This window comes from Emys orbicularis, chromosome 10, assembly GCF_028017835.1.
Source record: "Emys orbicularis isolate rEmyOrb1 chromosome 10, rEmyOrb1.hap1, whole genome shotgun sequence".
Lineage (NCBI taxonomy): Eukaryota > Metazoa > Chordata > Testudines > Emydidae > Emys > Emys orbicularis.
The window spans coordinates 50,440,034-50,458,358 of record NC_088692.1 but is presented as its reverse complement, the minus strand read 5'-3'; the positions used below and the strand labels follow the sequence as shown (position 1 = coordinate 50,458,358).

The 18,325-nt window shown below is 43.9% G+C and overlaps 1 protein-coding gene across 1 annotated transcript in view; it reads left to right on the top strand.

Moving 5' to 3' along the window:
• Positions 1-383: 383 nt before the first annotated feature.
• EDC3 (enhancer of mRNA decapping 3) overlaps positions 384-18,325 on the top strand; it is a 44,829-nt gene continuing 26,887 nt past the window's right edge. The window contains exons 1-2 of the mRNA XM_065412610.1: positions 384-547; positions 2,476-2,795. Of these exons, the coding sequence (XP_065268682.1) occupies positions 384-547; positions 2,476-2,795 (484 nt within the window). The remainder of the gene's footprint in view (positions 548-2,475; positions 2,796-18,325) is intronic.

The window sequence follows — 18,325 nt, the reverse complement described above, 5'->3', positions numbered from 1 at the left end:
TAGGAACTTTTTCCTAATGTCCAACCTAGACCTCCCTTGCTGCAGTTTAAGCCCATTGCTTCTTGTTCTATTCTCAGAGGCTAAGGTGAACAAGTTTTCTCCCTCCTCCTTATGACACCCTTTTAGATACCTGAAAACTGCTATCATGTCCCCTCTCAGTCTTCTCTTTTCCAAACTAAACAAACCCAATTATTTCAGCCTTCCTTCATAGGTTATCCCTGTCCCACTATGAAAAGACAGGCCACCAAAGTAAGGGCCTAGATGTGGTCTAGGACTGTGGCATGGGGGGATATAGCTGATGCTAATTAGGTTTGTCAGTCTCCTGATTTTTTTTCTTGCCAGCCAATCCTGTCTTCATTTTATAGTGTTCACGTGTCAGAAATATGGCTACAGACTGGCTTGGAAGCATTGTGTCCATTAACTGTGGAGACAGCCTGGGAGTCTATCAGGGACGAGTGTCGGCTGTGGATCAGATCAGCCAGACCATCTCCCTGACGCGGCCTTTCCATAATGGTGTCAAGTGCCTCGTGCCAGAGGTCACCTTCAGGTAAGTGTCTCCTCTGTCTGCTTCTTCCAAGCAAACTTTACATATGGCTGAAATTGGGACATTTTGCTTCAAAACTCATTACTGCTTATCCTTGGCTGAAAAGTGCCTGTATTGCTTTTGCTAGGTCCTATACAGAAAGCAAGAGATGCTGTCTTTGGGCTTTTTGTTGTCTGGGTTACAGTGTGACACAGATGTAGATCACAATTGGAACACATTGGTAGGAGCAAAGAAAATGGGTGTCTGCACAGAGTCACTGTGTATTACCTGTCCTCGAGCTTACAGTTAGATGAAACATTTGGCAGACTCTGTGGAATTTTTGTCAATGGCAAGTTTAATGTTTGTGTTTGCTAAAGCACGACTGAAGTGAAAGTGGAGCTGTTAATCATTTAAATTAGATCCTTGCCCCAAATAAATCCGTTTTATGGCTCCAGCTGCATGTTTATCTTCAGATCTGTCTTATCTTCTGCCACTTTCTTTTTCTCCATCTAGATAGCTCTTGATATCCGTCTGGCAAGAATTCTCTTCTCTTTGACACAATAATCTTGTTCTATAATTCGCAAGTCAATTGGTGCAGATTGGCCTTGGAGAGACATACCAACAGCATCCAAAACTAACAAGCCTACTGTTGTGTAGAAAGTATTGCTATTCTTCTACTAAATTACCTGCCCTCTACCTCTGCCCCCAGCTCCCCTGTTACGTTATTGGAGAAGAGTAAAGATTAGTAACCAAAGATTTTTTTCTATTATCAGTGCAAATTGGCAAAGTTAATACATAGATTTAAATTATTTCCATAAATACACAGATTTAACTATTTTATTACTAAACAAAGATTAAATAGCAACCTTAGGGAGTCTCTCTTCCTTAGGGCTTGTCTACGTTACCCGCTGGATCAACGGGCAGTGATCGATCCAGTGGGTGTTGATTTATCGCGTCTAGTTTAGACGCGATAAATCGACCACCGAGCGCTCTCCCGTCGACTCCGGTACTCCACCAGGCGGAGAGGCGCAGGCGGAGTCGATGGGAGAGCATCAGCCGTCGACTTACCACAGTGAAGACACTGTGGTAAGTAGATCTAAGTATTTCGACTTCAGCTATGTTATTCACGTAGCTGAAGTTGCGTAACTTAGATCGATTTACCCTCCTTCCCCCCAGTGTAGACCAGGCCTTAGAGAGTTGAAACTCAGAGTGGGAGGTGGGGGGAGAATAGAGAAGGAAGAATCCATGTAATGCTGGTAAAGGTATCGAAGTCCATAACATATTCAGTCTTGGTAACAACATTATTTTTATATCCCAGTATAATAGATTCATTCTGAAGTTTGATTATTCTTCATAAATCTAAAGTCTAAGACCATATCTTATAACCACTCTTTCCAGAGTGACTAGTTAACAGCTTGCACCCACTCCTTTATTATATGAAAGTGTGGATTATTTCCAGTACTGCATTGTAGTTTTCATGACCTTCAAAGGAGCTTTTAAGTGCCATCTCTCTGAGTTTCACTGTTTTAGGGATTGCTCTCAATAGAACAGACTATGGTAAAGGGAAGTCACCTGAAAAATAAGATTAGTCATAGCACCTATATTCTTCTAGAATCTATTAACTCAAGCAGATTTCTACCCAATCATGTCTCCCCCCACTTCTGACTAGGTACAGAGGCAGTGGGATAAAGAGGTATTTGGGGTTCACTTCTTTCCAGGACCAGAAGAGTCAGATATATTGTCTGAGGAATATAGTCTTTAAGTGTGTGTATTCCTAATAGGCATTGTAATCCATGTTAATGTTTTTTTTTTTTCCCTTGGGTTCCAGTGAATTAAGAGAAAAATGTCATTCTGATGCTGCTGCAGACTCTAACATACTAGGGGCTTGATTTCTGTAGAGGTGGGCACCAATATTGAATCCTACTTTGTTTTGTTCTCTTTCCTGTGTTTAGGGCAGGTGATATTACTGAGCTAAAGATTCTGCAGATCCCAGGTCCTGGGGACAGCAAACAGAGTGGGGACCTGCAGCATACTGAACTGGGCATCCCTGGCATTGGGTGCCAAGTGGGTACCAATCAAAACGGCACTGGCAAATTGCTAAAGAAGCCTACCTCTTCCAGCAGTGCCCCACAGGCTATCCCAAGGAGAACGGACATGAAAAATCAGGAAGTTGTCATCTCCCCACAACAGCAGCAGTGCTCTAAGAGCTACATGGACCGACATTTGGAATCCTTGAATCAGTCCAAAGGTTTCCGTCGTAGACACAACTCCTGTGAGTATATTACCCATTCAGCAGCTTTCCCTTCTCTTTAGCTCTGTCAGTCTAGTCCACTGCTGCATCGACTACTGTTCCCAAATGGGTATTTAATATAGCAAGTAAATGGGGCTGGAAAGACTTAAAAAATATATTTTGTTACTGGTATTCTTGTTTCCACACCATTAATTTCTCCACCCTCTTAAGATATTTGGGAAAGTGCTACAAGCTGTCAAATATTTTTTTACCCCAAAAAGTTGATAAATGTAGATCTTAAAACTGCCAGCCACTTGTCTTAAATCAAGTGTGATTTAGTGATGGCTTTTAGCTATATTAATGACAACATGAGAAACTGATGACAAAATCTATATGCGTAGTTTCTCTGAGTGGACAACTGCTGTTATGGCATCTCTAATTCACGGTCCATTTTGGTCAATTTCACACTCATGGGATTTTAAAAAATTCATGATTTCAGTTATTTAAATCTGAAATTTCAGGATGTTGTAATTGTAGGGACCCTGCCCCAAAAAGGAGTTGTTGGGGGTCGCAAGGTTATTGTGGGGCGGGTTGCAGTATGTTACCCTTACCTCTGTGCTGCTGCTGGCAGTGGCGCTGCCTTCAGAGCTGGGCAGCTGGAGGGCAGTGGCTTCTGGCTGGGAAACCAGCTCTGAAGGCAGAGCCGCTGCCAGCAGGAGCGCAGAAGTAAGGATGGCATGGTATGGTATTGCCAGCCTTACTTCTGCATTGCTGCCTGCAGAGTTGGGCCCTCAGTCAGCAGCCGCCACTCTCTGGCCGCCCAGCTCTGAAGGCAGCAGCGCAGAAGTAAGGGTGGCATGGTATGATATTGCCAGCCTTACTTCTGCGCTGTTGCTGGTGGAGCACTGCCTTCAGAGCTGGGCACCTGGCCAACATCTGCCACTTTCTGGCTGCCCAGCTCTGGAGGCAGCACAGAAATAAGGGTGGCAATGCCATGACCCCTCCTAAAATAACCTTGCGATTCCCCTGCAACTCCCTTTTTGGGTCAGGACCCCCCATGAAATCTGTGTAGTATAGGGTAAAAAGCACACACAAGACCAGATTTCATGGGCGGAGACCAGATTTCATGGTCCGTGACGCATTTTTCATGGTCGTGAATGTGGTAGGGCCCTACTGATGGGAGGAGACCATGCATGTCCCACTCAGGACTTGGCTTCACTCTGAGTATTCTGCACTGGGGCATAAAACGCTCTTACGCTGGCCCTTGGGTTGTTGGGTGGAAGGGACTGGATGACCTAATCTGTCATTTCCATGTCTAACTTTTCCCCCCTGAAAGTAAGGTTTTATTGCACTTTTTATGAGCACCCAGGATACACTGGCAAAAACCAGGTGCGTAATGTATATTCGACACAAAATAACTTCACATTATAATAGCCTCCAACAGCATAGACAAAAAAAGTCTGTTTCCATCAAATCAACGCAGGTAACTGGGAACTCTCTTAAATAAATTCCAGGTCCCTTCCATCTTTAACTTCTTTTCAGTGGGCATATTTCTTAGCTACAGTTTAGAATTCCTAACTGTCAGACTAGAGCCCTGCAGTGGGACTGGAATCCAGCAGGTCTCTGAGAACCCGCTGCCATAATAGGGAGATAAAAATTCAACAAACAATGCGGGTGGGAGTGGGTGTTGCGGGATGGGACAGAAACAGATTAAAACAATAGTCCTGCGCTGAATTCTATGTCAGACTTTTAAGTTCTCCATGTTTGGATCTCTTTTAATTGCTTTTGCTATGCTGATGATTGTGTGTAATGGTTATCTAATATAGGTGACTGCGTGTATCTTGGATAGAGATTAGCAAGATCAGGCAGCACACTCTGATTTCAGATTGCTAGATATAGCCTTTTTATGAGATCATCTCTAACTAAGAAGTGCATTAACACACTCATATCCAGGTACAACATTTCTGATTGCAGCATAGGGAAAAGTGTGTGTTATATATGCATAACTGCTTAATTGTGGGTGAATAAATATTTGCTCCAAATCCTCAAAAAAATCACCTCCAAGCTGAGGGAAAACTTGGAAAATTTCAGCCTGAAAAGAATTAGATTTATTAAGTAACAAATAACAGAATAAGTGAATTAGAATGGATGTTCTCAACCAGGGGTATATGTGTCCTCGGGAGTACGCAGATGTCTTCTGGATGTACATCAACTCATCTAGGTATTTACCTAGTTTTACAACAGGCTACATAAAAAGCACTAGTGAAGTCAGTACAAACTAAAATTTCATACACACGACTTGTTTATACTGCTCTATATACTATACACTGAAATGTAAGTACAATATTTATATTCCAATTGATTTATTTTATAATTGTATGGTAAAAATGAGAAAGTAAGCAATTTTTCAGTAACAGTGTGCTATGACACTTTTTTGTATTTTTATGTCTGATTTTGTAAGCAAGTAATTTTTAAGTGAGGTGAAATTTGGGGTATGCAAGACAAATCAGACTCTTGAAAAGGGTACAGTAGTCTGGAAAGGTTGAGAGCCACTGTCTTAAACTATAGTATGTGCTACCCTCACGTGCTGCTATAAACCATTAGAGGGAACAATAGAAAGCAGTCATTCTTAGAATAAAAATCTTGGGCCTGCTACATTTAGCAGAGTTCTTAAGCACATGCTTAACTTTAAGCATGTGCGCAGCCCTATTGATTTCTGTGGGGCTGCTCACATACTTAAAGGTTAAGCATGTGCTTTGTGAAATCTAGGTCTGAAAGGCTGCTTGTACGGCTATTAGTATTTACACAAAGCAACCAGCAGAGTTTAAGTCTGCAGGCATCCTTTGAGCTGGCTTTTATGATGTCATTGTTTGACCATAAAGGCTTATTAACACTTACAGGGGTTGTGGGCAAATATTTCTGTTTTCAAAGTGCAACTGCCCAGAGCAGCCTTCAGAATCTACAGTGGCACAGATGAGAAGAGGCTAAGTATGAAGTTTTATGAACTACATGCTACAGTCCGGGACAACTTCTTATGGAATGGTGGTAGCCTCCCTAGAGTTAAGGTTGAAACTAGCTTCTCCTTATAAATCTGACTTTAAATCTTTTCTCCCAAAGAGCGCAAAAAGAAACCAGTGTCTCTAAAACTTTTAAATGCTGCATCTCATCTCAAGCTTTTATTGTAATCTTAGTAGAATTCAGAAAAGTTAAAAATAATTTTCCTGTCATTCACTTGCAACCACCCAAAAGTAGTTAGAGATTTTTTATTTTCAAGATGGTTTGGGCTACATCAAATTCATTTTGATTTTTGTTCACATTGTTGACAAATGCCAATATCTGATTTTTTTTTTGGGGGGGGGGGTGTTCCATAGGGGGAGCATTTCACTGAAATAGTTATTTTTAAGTGTATATAGAGCAATATTTTAAAAAGTAGACTGACCTCATCCTGGCTTCAGGGACTGCTGTTGTGGTTGCTGAGCTGAGCCAGAGGTGAGAGGTAGGACAGGGATGAGAATTTAGGACAGGGTGGCATGGGGGTGTACCTGGAATGAGTATGGGGAGAAAGGGAGCATCAAAGACATAGAATGGCAAGTTGAAAGCAGGGAAGAGTTATGTAGGGGTACTAAGACACGAGTATTGTGTGTGTGCAAGGATCTGGAAGACGTATGAGGGGGTTTGTGCAGGGGACTATGGAGGTGCTGGAGAATTCTGGGGAAGATAAAGGGGTATGGAAATGAGTGCAAGGTGTTGGAGGGCATGGAAAGCAGGGTCCACGTATGTGCAGGGGACTGGGTTGAATTTATGCTGACTGAGCTATAATTCCCAGGGTCCTCTTTGTTCCCCTTTTTAAATATAGATACTACTGTATGTTTGCTCTTCTCCAGTACTCTGGATCTCACCTGTCCTCCAAGAGTTCTTGAAGATAGTAGCTAACGGTTCTGAGATTACTTCAGTTGGTTCCTTAAGTACCCTAGGATGAATTTTATCAGGCCCTCCCAACTTGAATACATCTAACATTCTTTAATCTGTTCTTTCCCTATTTTGGCTTGTGTGTTCCTTCCTCTTTTTTGATAATATTAATTGTGTATCTAGTCACCATTAACCTTTTTAGTGAAGACTGAAGCAAAATAGGCATTAAGCACCTCAGCCTTCTTAAGCAGAGGACCTATGCTTTCCTTCGTCTTTCCGTTGCTACTAGTGTATTTAAAGAACCTCTTCTTATTGTCTTATATGTCCCTTGCTAGGTGTAACTCATTTTTTGCCTTAGCCTTTCTGATTTTGTCCCTACATGCTTGCACTATTCTTTTGTACTCCTCCATAGCAATTTCTGTTCCCTTTTGATTTTAAGGTAATTAGAGAGCTCCTAATGGAGCCATATTGACTTCTTACTACTCTTCCTATCTTTCCTTCACATTGGGATAGTTTGCAGCTGTGCCTTTAATATTGTCTCATAGTGAAACTTCCAGCTCTCCTGAACTCCTTTATCCCTTAGATTTTCTTCCTATAGGACCATACTGTGACAGGTTGGACCCCCTGGGATGTCACCTGGTGTGCTGGGACGCCACTGAGGCAGACTATTCTGCCAGCATGGGCCCCCTTTTGGTATTGCTAGGCTAGGCTCCCCAGCCTTTTCCAGCCAAGCACACAGGGAGGGCCACATCCAGCTGCACAGAGAGACAGAGATCTGCTCTGAGAAGGCTCATCTTAAGGGGCTTGCCACAGCACCCAGATGTCTACCCCGCCTTGAAACACAAACCCAAAATTATATGAAATTCGCCTCTTCCCTCAATGTGGAGGAGGGTGTGCACAACTTCTCGCGCCCCTCCCCCCCCCCAGTTAGAAATCACATAAACTGGGTTCTATTGTAAACCAAAAATAAATTTATTAACTATAACAGGTGTATTTTAAGTAGTTAAGGAGGTAGCAGACAGAACAAGGCAGATTAGTAAGAAAATAAAACAGCATGCAAACTAAGCTTAATACACTAAAGCAGTGTTTCTCAAACTGGGGTCGCCACTTGTGTAGGGAAAGTCTCTATGTATCTATATTTCAACTATGTTACTTTGGGTGATGCCCCCGCTAACACTTCAGGTACAACAATGAAAAAGTGCTGATGGCCCAGTGGCCGTGGTTCGCTGCTCCAGGCCAATGGGAGCTGCTGGAAGCGGCGCGGGCCAAGGGACTTACTGGCCGCCGCTTCCAGCAGCCCCTATTGGCCTGCAGCGGCAAACCGCGGCCAGTGGGAGCCGCGATCGGCCGGACCTGCCAATAGGGCAGGTAAACAAACCGGCCCAGCCCGCCAGGGGCTTTCCCTACACAAGCGGCGACCCCAGTTTGAGAAACACTGCACTAAAGAAACTGGTTACATGTAACTTCTCACCCTAAATGTGGTTCTAATAATCTTCTTAACAGGCCAGACACGCTTCCAGCATGGGTCCATTTCTTTCCCCCAGTTCAGTCTTAGTTGTTTCCAGCAGTCATCTTGGGTTGGGGCAGCAGGGGAGAACTGACGACCTGGATTTCCTCAAATAGGATTTACATAAGGCGGGAATCCTTTGTTTCTATTTTGCTCCCCGCCCCCTCCCCCAGCTTCTCATGGAAAAGTACAGAATTCAAGATGGGTTCCAGTATCAGGTGACATGGTCACATGCCTCTGTAGGGTCCCTGTAGCTATTCTTCACAGGTTGACCAACATGTTCACAGGAAGACTAAGCTCTTTTACAGTCCATTGTCTCTTGCTGATGGGCCATCAGCACTTTTTCATTGTTGTACCTGAAGTGTTAGCGGGGGCATCACCCAAAGTAACATAGTTGAAATATAGATACATAGTCAATATTACTAGCTTCAGATACAGAAACGATACAGGCATACAAATTGGATAATCGCATTCAGTAAATCATAACCTTTCCAATGATATCTCACATGAGCCATCTTGCATAAAGTATATATCAGTTATGTCATATTCATATCATAAGCATATTTTCATAAAGAATATGGAGTATAATGTCACACTTACCAGTTCTGAGTTTTAGTGTGCTTTTTTGAAGTCCATTGTCCTTATTCTGATGTTTTTACTCCTTCCTTTCCTTAGAATAATGAAATCTATCATTTCATGATCATTTTAACCCAAATTGTCTTCCACCTTCAGATTCACAACCAATTCCACCCAGTTGATCAGAATCAAGTCTCAAAAGGCTGTCCCCCTGGTTACTTGCTCCACTTTCTGAAACAAAAAGTTGTCCCCAATAAGTTCTTGAAATGTGTGTTTTTTTCCAACAGATGCCTGGATAGGTAAAGTCCCAAATTACTACCAGGTCTTGTGTTTTGGGTATTTGTTATTTGTTCTAGAAATGCCTCATCCACCTCTTTTTCCTGACATCACTCTGTCTCTCCCCCTTCCCTTTTTTCTTTTTCTTAACCCAGAGACTTCCAACTGGTCTGTCTCTCGCCTTCTTTTGGACTTCAGCACAAGTGTATATTTTCTTGTTGTATAATGCAACACCATCTTTCTTTTTTCCCTGCCTGTCCTTCCTGAACAAGCTGTACCCTCTATAGCAATATTCCAGTCATGAGATTTATCCCACCAGGTCTCTGATGTCAGTTAAGTCATAATTTAGCTTATGTACTAATACTTTCTGTCAGGGTTGGCAATTTCCCAGGAAAAGCTAGTTTAGTTCAGGGTGCTGGTAAATACTGGTTTGAACCAAGAAAGTGGAAAGAATAAAATTATTATTAAAATAGACTAATGAAAATTAGTGATAAATATTTAGCAATTTGATATTAGTTTTGCAGTAATATGGTCCTTTTAATTTTAATTAAAGGAAATAAAATAAAACAAAAAATAGAAGCTGTATGCTGTTGCCTTGGCTACCTCAAACAGAAACTGAAACTTCTGAACTGGGGAATTCCCCTTCTTTGGTCAGCAATCCAAATTACGTTTGTTTAGCAAACAAAGAAGGGGAATTCCCAGATTCAGAAGTTTGTTTCTGTTTGAGGTAAACTGCCAAACAAACTGTCTAGTCCAATACTCCTTTTCTTGATCTGATTGGCTGGAGTTACAACTGCTGCAACTGAACTCAGTGTCTCATGTCAAAATATTTCAATTTGAGCAAATGTGAAAGACCATTTGATCCAATTCATGGCTATTTTGAGAAAGTTCATGAAGATGGCAAAGAGAGTCTTAGATGCACAAGTTGCAAAGAAAAAGTAAGTGGGAAGGCAGACTGTATGAGGAAACGTGTTGCAAAATGCTGTGAAAAGAACAGAGAGACACCAGGATCACTGACTTTGGCTAGACGTATGTGAGCACTAGAATCAGACTGAGGATGAAGGTACTTGCCATTGCCAAGAACGTCAAAAGAAAGCCGCACCCAGGTCAGCCAAAGACAACAAGGAGGAAATGTGAGTTTTTCAACCACAAATGGATGTGTGTGTAACAAAAGCAACTCCAGAATTGAAACAAAATGTAGACTTAAAAATTACAGCATTTTTTTTTTTTTATGGCTGTAAAATTCCCTTTTCTGTTATTGAGCATCCAGTTTTTCAAGCAATGATCATCTTCCTAAGGCCAGACTACAAAGCACCAGTCGAAAGCAGACAGCAGGTGAATAGTTAGATTCAGTTACTAATGGTTTAAAGGTGGAAGCACTCAACTGATTACATGGAAAAGCAGTTACATTACTTCAGTCAGCTAGTATTCATATGCACAATGATCCAGTGATATCTAACTGTGGTTTCTGTATCAGTGATTGATACTGGAAGCAGTAAGAAAACTGGGAAGTACCATGCTACACTGAAAAGAGAAGCCACAGTATTAGCAAAGAACTGTCATTGTGTTAAGAGCTACCTGACAGACAATGAGAAAAAGATGCAAAGTATGAGAAGTGATTTGGAACAAGATGGCAACACTTTGGTTATGTATGGATGTGCATCACATTTGTCGAGGTAGATTTAGCCAGACCTTTCATGAAGTGCTTTGATGAAACATGCTATAGATTTGCAAAGTATTTTCGTAATACTGGTTAAAAGAATGCCAAGTTCTGTTAAGACTCAAGTCATGGTGACACATGATGGGAAAAGTCAAATAAAATGTCTGGAAACCTAGAATCGTAGGACTGGAAGGACCTCGAGAGATCATCTATTCCAGGCCCCTGCACTTATGGCGGGACTAAGTATTATCAGACCATCCTTGACAGGGACGACTGTTCACTCATATTTAGCTTGTGATCCACTATCACCCCCGATCCCTTTCCGCAGTACTCCTTCCTAGGCAGTCATTTCCCATCTTGTATGTGTGCAACTGATTGTTCCTTCCTAAGCAGAGTACTTTACATTTGTCCTTATTGAATTTCATTCTATTTACTTCAGACCATTTCTCTAGTTTGTCCAGATCATTTTGAATTTTAATCCTATCCTCCAAAGTACTCGCAACTATTCCCAGCTTGGTATTGTCCATAAACTTTATAAGTGTACTCTCTATGCCATTATCTAAATCATTGATGAAGATATTGAACAGAACTGGACCCAGAACTGATCCCTGTGGGTCCCCACTTGATATGCCCTTCCAGCTCACTGATAACTACTCTCTGGGAACAGTTTTCCAACCAGTTATGCACCCACCTGATAGTAGCTCCATATAGGTTGTATTTCCTTAGTTTGCTTATGAGAAGGTTGTGCGAGACAGTATCAAAAGCCTTAGGCCCTGTCTTCACTGGCAAGTTTCTGCGCAGTAAAGCCGCTTTCTGCACTGTAACTCCCGAAGTGTACACACTGCCAAGTTGCAGTGCTTTAAAAAAACCACCCCAACGAGAGGCGTAGAGCTTTCTGCGCTGGAGCTACAGCGCTGCAGTGCCAGTGTAGACACTGTGGCGATTACAGCACTGTGATTGGCCTCCTGGAGGTGTCCCACAATGCCTGTTCTCACCTCTCTGGTCATTGGTTTGAACTCTACAGCCCTGCCCTCAGGTGACCAACCATCATCCCCACCCTGTAAATTCCTTTGGAAATTTGAAACTCCCCTTCCTGTTTGCTCAGTGATGCTTGCAGTGGTCTCAGTGCATCTTTCCAGGTGGCCATGCCTGCTCCACGCACCAGGCGATCCCCTGCTTGGAGCAATGCCGAGCTGCTGGACCTCATCAGCATTTGGGGAGAGAAGGCTGTGCAGCCCCAGCTGCGCTCCAGCTGTAGGAATTATGATACCTACGGACAGTTTTCACGATGCATGATAGAAAGGGGCCATGACCAGGACACATTGCAGTGCAGGGTCAAAGTGAAGGAGCTGTGGAACGCCTACCACAAGGCGCGGGAGACAAACTGCCGCTCCGGTGCTGCACCCATGAGCTGCTGGTTCTGCAAAGAGCTGGATGCGATAATTGGTGGCAACCCCACCTCCACTGCAAAGACCACTGTGGATACTTCGGTGGCTCGCGTGCCGAGCCAGGAAGAGGAAATCTTGGACGAGGATGTGGAGGGGGACAGGAACCCAGAGGCAGAGGATGACTTGGAGACCAGAGATGCATGCAGCCAGGAGATCTTTTCTACCCCGGAGGAGGCTAGCCAGTCTCAGCTGTCAGAGAATGTCGAAGTGCAAAAAGGAGGGGAGGCCCCTGGTAAGTGGATCTGATTTTGGGAATTGCTGAAGCGAGTTGTTGGGGACAGGAGGGCTGCAGAAAGAAGGCTTGTCTCCCACCGCATGCCTAGTCTGAGCGGCGGAACAGGCCGTTGATTGACTCCCTCACTTCATGGGAATCTCCCTCAGAGATCTCCAGGAAACTCTTGTGGAGATACTGGGCAATCTGCTGCCACAGGTTCTTTGGCAGAACTGCTTTGTTTCTTGCCCCATTAATGGTAACTTTCCCGCACCACTGTGCCGTCACGGGTGGTGGGGGGAGGGGGAATGAACCATTGCTGCACAGAGGTGAGCCGCATAGGTGCCAGGGCGGAAGCCGGCAGGCGTGGAGAAGACCCTCCCTTGATTCCCTGCTCACCCTCAGCAGCGAGATATCTTCCATAATGATCACATCCTGTGGAAAGTGTGGGGACAGGAATGATTATCAGGCTCCCCCTACAGTGCTGGCTCTCCCCAAGAGCCACGTGCCCAGTGTACGGCAGGGTCCGGGAAGAATGATTTACTCTACCCCTGCGGCTACTCACCATTTTGGAGGTCTTGTGGCTCGTGTGTGCTTGCCTGGGGTCAGCCAGTGAGTGACAGGTGTGTGAGTACTGGCTGTGTTTTAAATCAATGAATCAGTGTTTTCTGTGTTGCAAACAATACTGCTTCTGTAAAATGTTGCATTTAAACTTCACAGAGATGATCTTGGGAGTCCAGCCTCCCTCTTTGTTATCGGCGGCCGAATGGCTGCGCAGAATTAGAAAGCGGCCAAGAAGAACTAAGGAGGACTTTCTGCGTGAAGTTATGATGCACTGAGCTGCTGACAAACAGGAATTGAAGGAGTGGTGGGACAGCGAGAAGAGGGACCGAAAGGAGAACTCAGCACGCCAGAATGAAGCCACGGAGCATCTCGTAAAGGTTATGGAGCGCCAAGCAGACACGCTGCAGACGATACTAGCTCTTCAAACCGAGCAGCTCCGCACCTGCCCTCCCCTGCAGCCGCTGTCGCAAAACTCTTTCCCATGTGCCCCCCAGACACTGCCAACACACTCTTATCAACCTCCTGGCTCCAGTCTGTACCAGCGACATTCCACTCCTCCCCCCTCACAGTCCAGCACTGCGGACTCCCACTACCCACTGCACTCAACACCCATCCCTCTGCAGTTGGGCCCTGCTGAAGTACAGTACCCACTGCATTGTACTCCAAAGGAGAAGGTTGGATATGATCCCTGGACAGACACAAATCCTTAGCCGTCCCGGGACCCCTCCTCCTTTTGGGACCTTCCCTTCCCCATCCCCCTCACTGCTTAAGGTTTTGTTTGTTTGTTTGTTTGACTCTCTCCTCCAGTTGTTGTCTTTTAATAAAAGAATTGTGTTGGTTTGAAAGCAATCTTTATTATATTAACTGAAAGCAAAAAGAGCCCTGCAAAACAACATACAATTATGTTAAACCAACTTATTGCATTGTCTGCACCAATCACCTCCTAGCATTACAAACACTGCACGCCCGAGCATAGCAACAAATGTTAGTGGCTTTCAGCTTCAAATTGCTGCCTCAAGGCATCCCTGATCCTTATGGCCCTGCTCTGTGCCCCTCTAGTAGCCCTGGTCTCTGGCTGTTCACACTCAGCCTCCAGGTGCTGAGCCTCTGAGGTCCAGCCCTGAGTGAAGCTTCACCCTTCCCTTCACAAATATTATGGAGCATATAGCACGCAGCTATAAGCATAGGAGTATCGTCATCGGCCAGGTCCAGCTTCCCATAGAAGCAGCGCCAGCGGGCCTTTAAACGGCCAAAAGCACACTCAACAGTCATTCTGCACTTGCTCAGCCTGTCGTTGAACCGCTCCTTGCTGCTATCAAGTTGACTTGTGGCTTCATAAGCCACGGCATTAAGGAGTGGGTGGGGTCTCCCAGGATCACAGTGGGCATTTCGACTTCCCTATGGTGATCTTCTTGTCCGGGAAGAAAGTCCTTGTTTGCAGCTTCCTGAACAGGCCAGTGTTCCGAAAGATGCATGCATCATGCACCTTTCCAGACCAGTCTGCGTTAATGTCTGTGAAACGCCCATGGTGATCCACAAGCGCCTGGAGAACCATTGAGAAATACCCCTTGCGATTATTATACTCGGTGGCTAGGTGGTCTGGTGCCAGAATTGGAATATGCATGCCATCTATCGCCCCTCCGCAGCTAGGGAAGCCCATTTGTGCAAAGCCATCCACAATGTCATGCATGTTGCCCAGAGTCAGGGTCATTCGGAACAGGATGCGATTAATGGCCCTGCATACTTCCGTCAACATGAGTCCAACGGTAGGCTTTCCCACTCCGAACTGATTAGTGACCGATCAGTAGCAATCTGGAGTAGCCAGCGCCATGCGCTTCTCCAACATCAGAGCCGCTCTCATTCTCATGTCCTTGCGCCGTAGGGCTGGGGCGAGTCCCATGAATGTGGCTTTCCTCATCCGAAAATTTTGCAGCCACTGCTCGTCATCCCAGACGTGCATGGCGATGTGATCCCACCACTCAGTGCTTGTTTCCCGAGCCCAAAAGCAGCGTTCCATGATGGTCAGCACCTCCGTGAATGCCACAAGCAATCTCGTGTCGTAGCTACTATGCATGGAGAGATCAATGTCGCACTCCTCTTACCTTTGTACTTTAATTCCACTGCCACTCATGACGTTTTCGTCAGAGTGAGCAGCATACTGGTCAACAGTTTGGGATCCATTCCTGCAGCCCGAAGAGGCATGGCGCGCAGTACACAAACCGTTGAAAGATGGTGCCAAATGTAGACGGAAGCACAGGGATTGCTGGGATGTGAAGCAATGCATCATGGGTCATTGGGACAGGACCCAGGATGCCCTGCGACCCCCTCCGCCTTCCCACAAGTCTTAGTGGCAGAAGAGAAAGAGGTGCTCTGTGGGATAGCTGCCCAGAGTGCACCGCTCCGAATACCGCTGCAAGTGCCGCAAGTGTGAACACGCTATTGCACAGGCAGCTGACAGTGTGAACACCTAACAGTGGTTTCCCTTCAACGCTCTCTGAGTGGCGCTGTAACTTTGCCAGTGTAGACGTGCCCTTACTAAAGACAAGATATACCACATCTATCGCTTCCCCCCATCCACAAGGCTTGTTACCCTGTCAAAGAAAGCTATTAGGTTGGTTTGACAGGATTTGTTCCTGACAAATCTATGTTAACTGTTACTTATCACCTTATTATCTTCTGAGTATTTGCAAATTGCTTAATTATTTGCTCCATTATCTTTCTGGGTATTGAAGTTAAGATGACTGGTCTGTAATTCCCTGGATTGTCCTTATTTCCCTTTTTATAGATTGACACTATATTTGCCCTTTTTCAGTCCTCTGGAAACTCTCCTGTCTTCCATGACTTTTCAGAGATAATCACTAATGGCTCAGCTATCTTCTCAGTCAGCTCCATGAGTATTCTAGGATGTATTTTATCAGGCCCTAGTGTCTTGGTGATATGTTTAATAATCAGCCACATTATCTCAGGATTGTGAGTGATCATGAGGCAGAACTTGAAAATAGGGTGGTTAGTTTAATTGATAATCAAAGGATTTACCAAAAGGGAAATAACTTGATCAGTCAATTGAAATCAGTTGCAGTGGCACTTGACGGACTCCAGAGGAACACATCAACAATTGTAGCATACAAAGTATAGTTGGGTCTACTGATAAATGAAGACGTTGCACCACGTGAAGTAAAAGTACAAAAGAGATTTCCTGAGGCAATTACTCCTGTACACATGTTGGCCAACCTCCTTCATGCAAAATATGCAGGAAAGAAATTTGTCAGCTGAACAAGAAGAAATTGTAAGACAGTTGTTGCTCAGCAAAAATCCTGACTTTCTGCCATATTTACTTGCATTTAAAGTAGAAGAATTGCTGTATCCAAAATCAATGTTTTCATCCACTATCAAGGAAAAAGCTTTCCTTTAATATAGTGGGAAAAATCTAAAGAATGCTGATATTCCATCTGACTTCATAGAACTGGTAGTACAATTGCATGTGTCTCAAGTTCAGCAAGCATAGAACAAATCTTTTAAACTTTCGATACATTCAAAACTGAGGAATAGGCTTGGGCTATCCGCTCCATCAAAGTTGGTCTTCTGCTACAGAATGCTGTATGGCCAAATATACCTGGACTTGTAGTCTACAACTCTGCATGTTTCTGATTGTTTAATGCTTCAAACCTACAGCTCTCAATTATTGTCATTTTCACATAATCGGATGTTTTTGACTTTTGTTTGTGTAATATTGAAAATATGAAGTGAGTCATGACGTGTGACTTCCTTGGAAAAATATCCAACCAAAGTGTATACAGACATTCCGACATTCACTATTATAATAACATATATTAATATTACGCTCACTGCAGTTTTACTTTTTATTTGTACAACCCTAAATTAATCTCTTGATCTCTCCGCCTTATGTAACCACAACTTGAATATGTAACTAAAACTAAGTGTAATGTGCGTATGCATTAGTGTAACAGTTTTTAAACTGGAAAATGCCTTAAACTGGGACTAGCTGTTTTTTCCTGAGGTGGTAAAAGGTGTGATTTTACATGGTAAAAACCACCTCTGGAAAATACCATGCCATCCTTGCTTCAAGTTCTTCCTGTTTGTTACCCAAATGCAAGGACTATGGGGATAGACATTTGTCATCTTAATCCTGTCTAGTTTTTAAATGTTTCATTTGATGGTACTTCCATCATGTCCCTTCCATAGTCTCTTAAATCTCACTTAGTAAGTTTCCTGAATTTTCCTTAATTGCATCCAGGCACTCCAAGTTATATCCCCTTGGGCATCTCTCTGAAAGTCCCTCTTTGAACTTCCCAAATATAGATTTATCCAGCTGTAATCTGAGACCTGCTTTGCTTTGACCTCACTGACTGAAGCTTGTGTGCCAGTTGCACCAGTTTACATCACTTTGCTAGCTTTTTGGTAGCTCTGTAGTTAGCAGAGAGAGCTTTAAACCCCTCCAATTCGTCTTTAAACACAAGAGACAGAAAACAGTTACTCTGAAAAAAACAAAATGTCACATCCTCTCTTACTGATTTGACTTAAAACTGTCTGAAAATCTTTGGAAACCAATGAAAACATAAGGCAGGCTTGAGTTTGAGACATCTACAGGTGTTAGATCTACAACTTTATTCAGTCGTCTTCTCAGTCCCCCACAGTTTTGGTGGAGAGTCTTGGACCCTCTGTATTAAATGTTTGAGAGTCCAGTGCATGACAACTTGGATCGTAAACAGATAAAACTCCTAACCTCTCTGAAATGTATAGGTTTGGGGGAGCAGATTAAATGTGTGAATCTGTCAGCAATGGGATGCAAGAGATGCTAGCTGCAGGAGGGGGGATTAAGAAGTCCATGGAGGAATGCGCTGAGACGTTCTCTGGAGCTTTCTCTCAGAAGGTATAGTGGCTGGGGTTAAAACAGCTGCAAATGACCTTTCGATGACTTTAGCGTGCTAAGTCAGGGACATAGTTCTCCCTTTACAGTGCTTGTGTGACAGAAATCAATAAACAACTAATGGCAGTGTGGGTTACACAACAATGGGTTACGTGCAATGCTGGCACTGTGCTCATTCATGCTAGGGCTGGTAGTAAAAGCTCCCCGAGGGATCTTACAGGAAGGCAGCCAACCCACTGGAGACTTTATACTTGCTTGACTGTTTATAATTGAAAGGTAAAGAAGTTCAGGAAGTATTGTTTACCTTTTCCGAAGGAAGTGCTTTTTTTTTTGTGCCATGGCAAACTGCCAAGTTGATGCCAAGCCATACATCTTTCACTTTAATAAGCTGAACACACAGACACAGGAGGCTGGCTTTTCTGGTGTATTGGGAGAATGAATGGGCTGGGAGGGGAGAAGTCGTTTTTGTGTGTGCGTGCCTGTGATGAGAGTGAGAGAATTGCATGCTCATGAATGAGCTGGATTGAAAACCC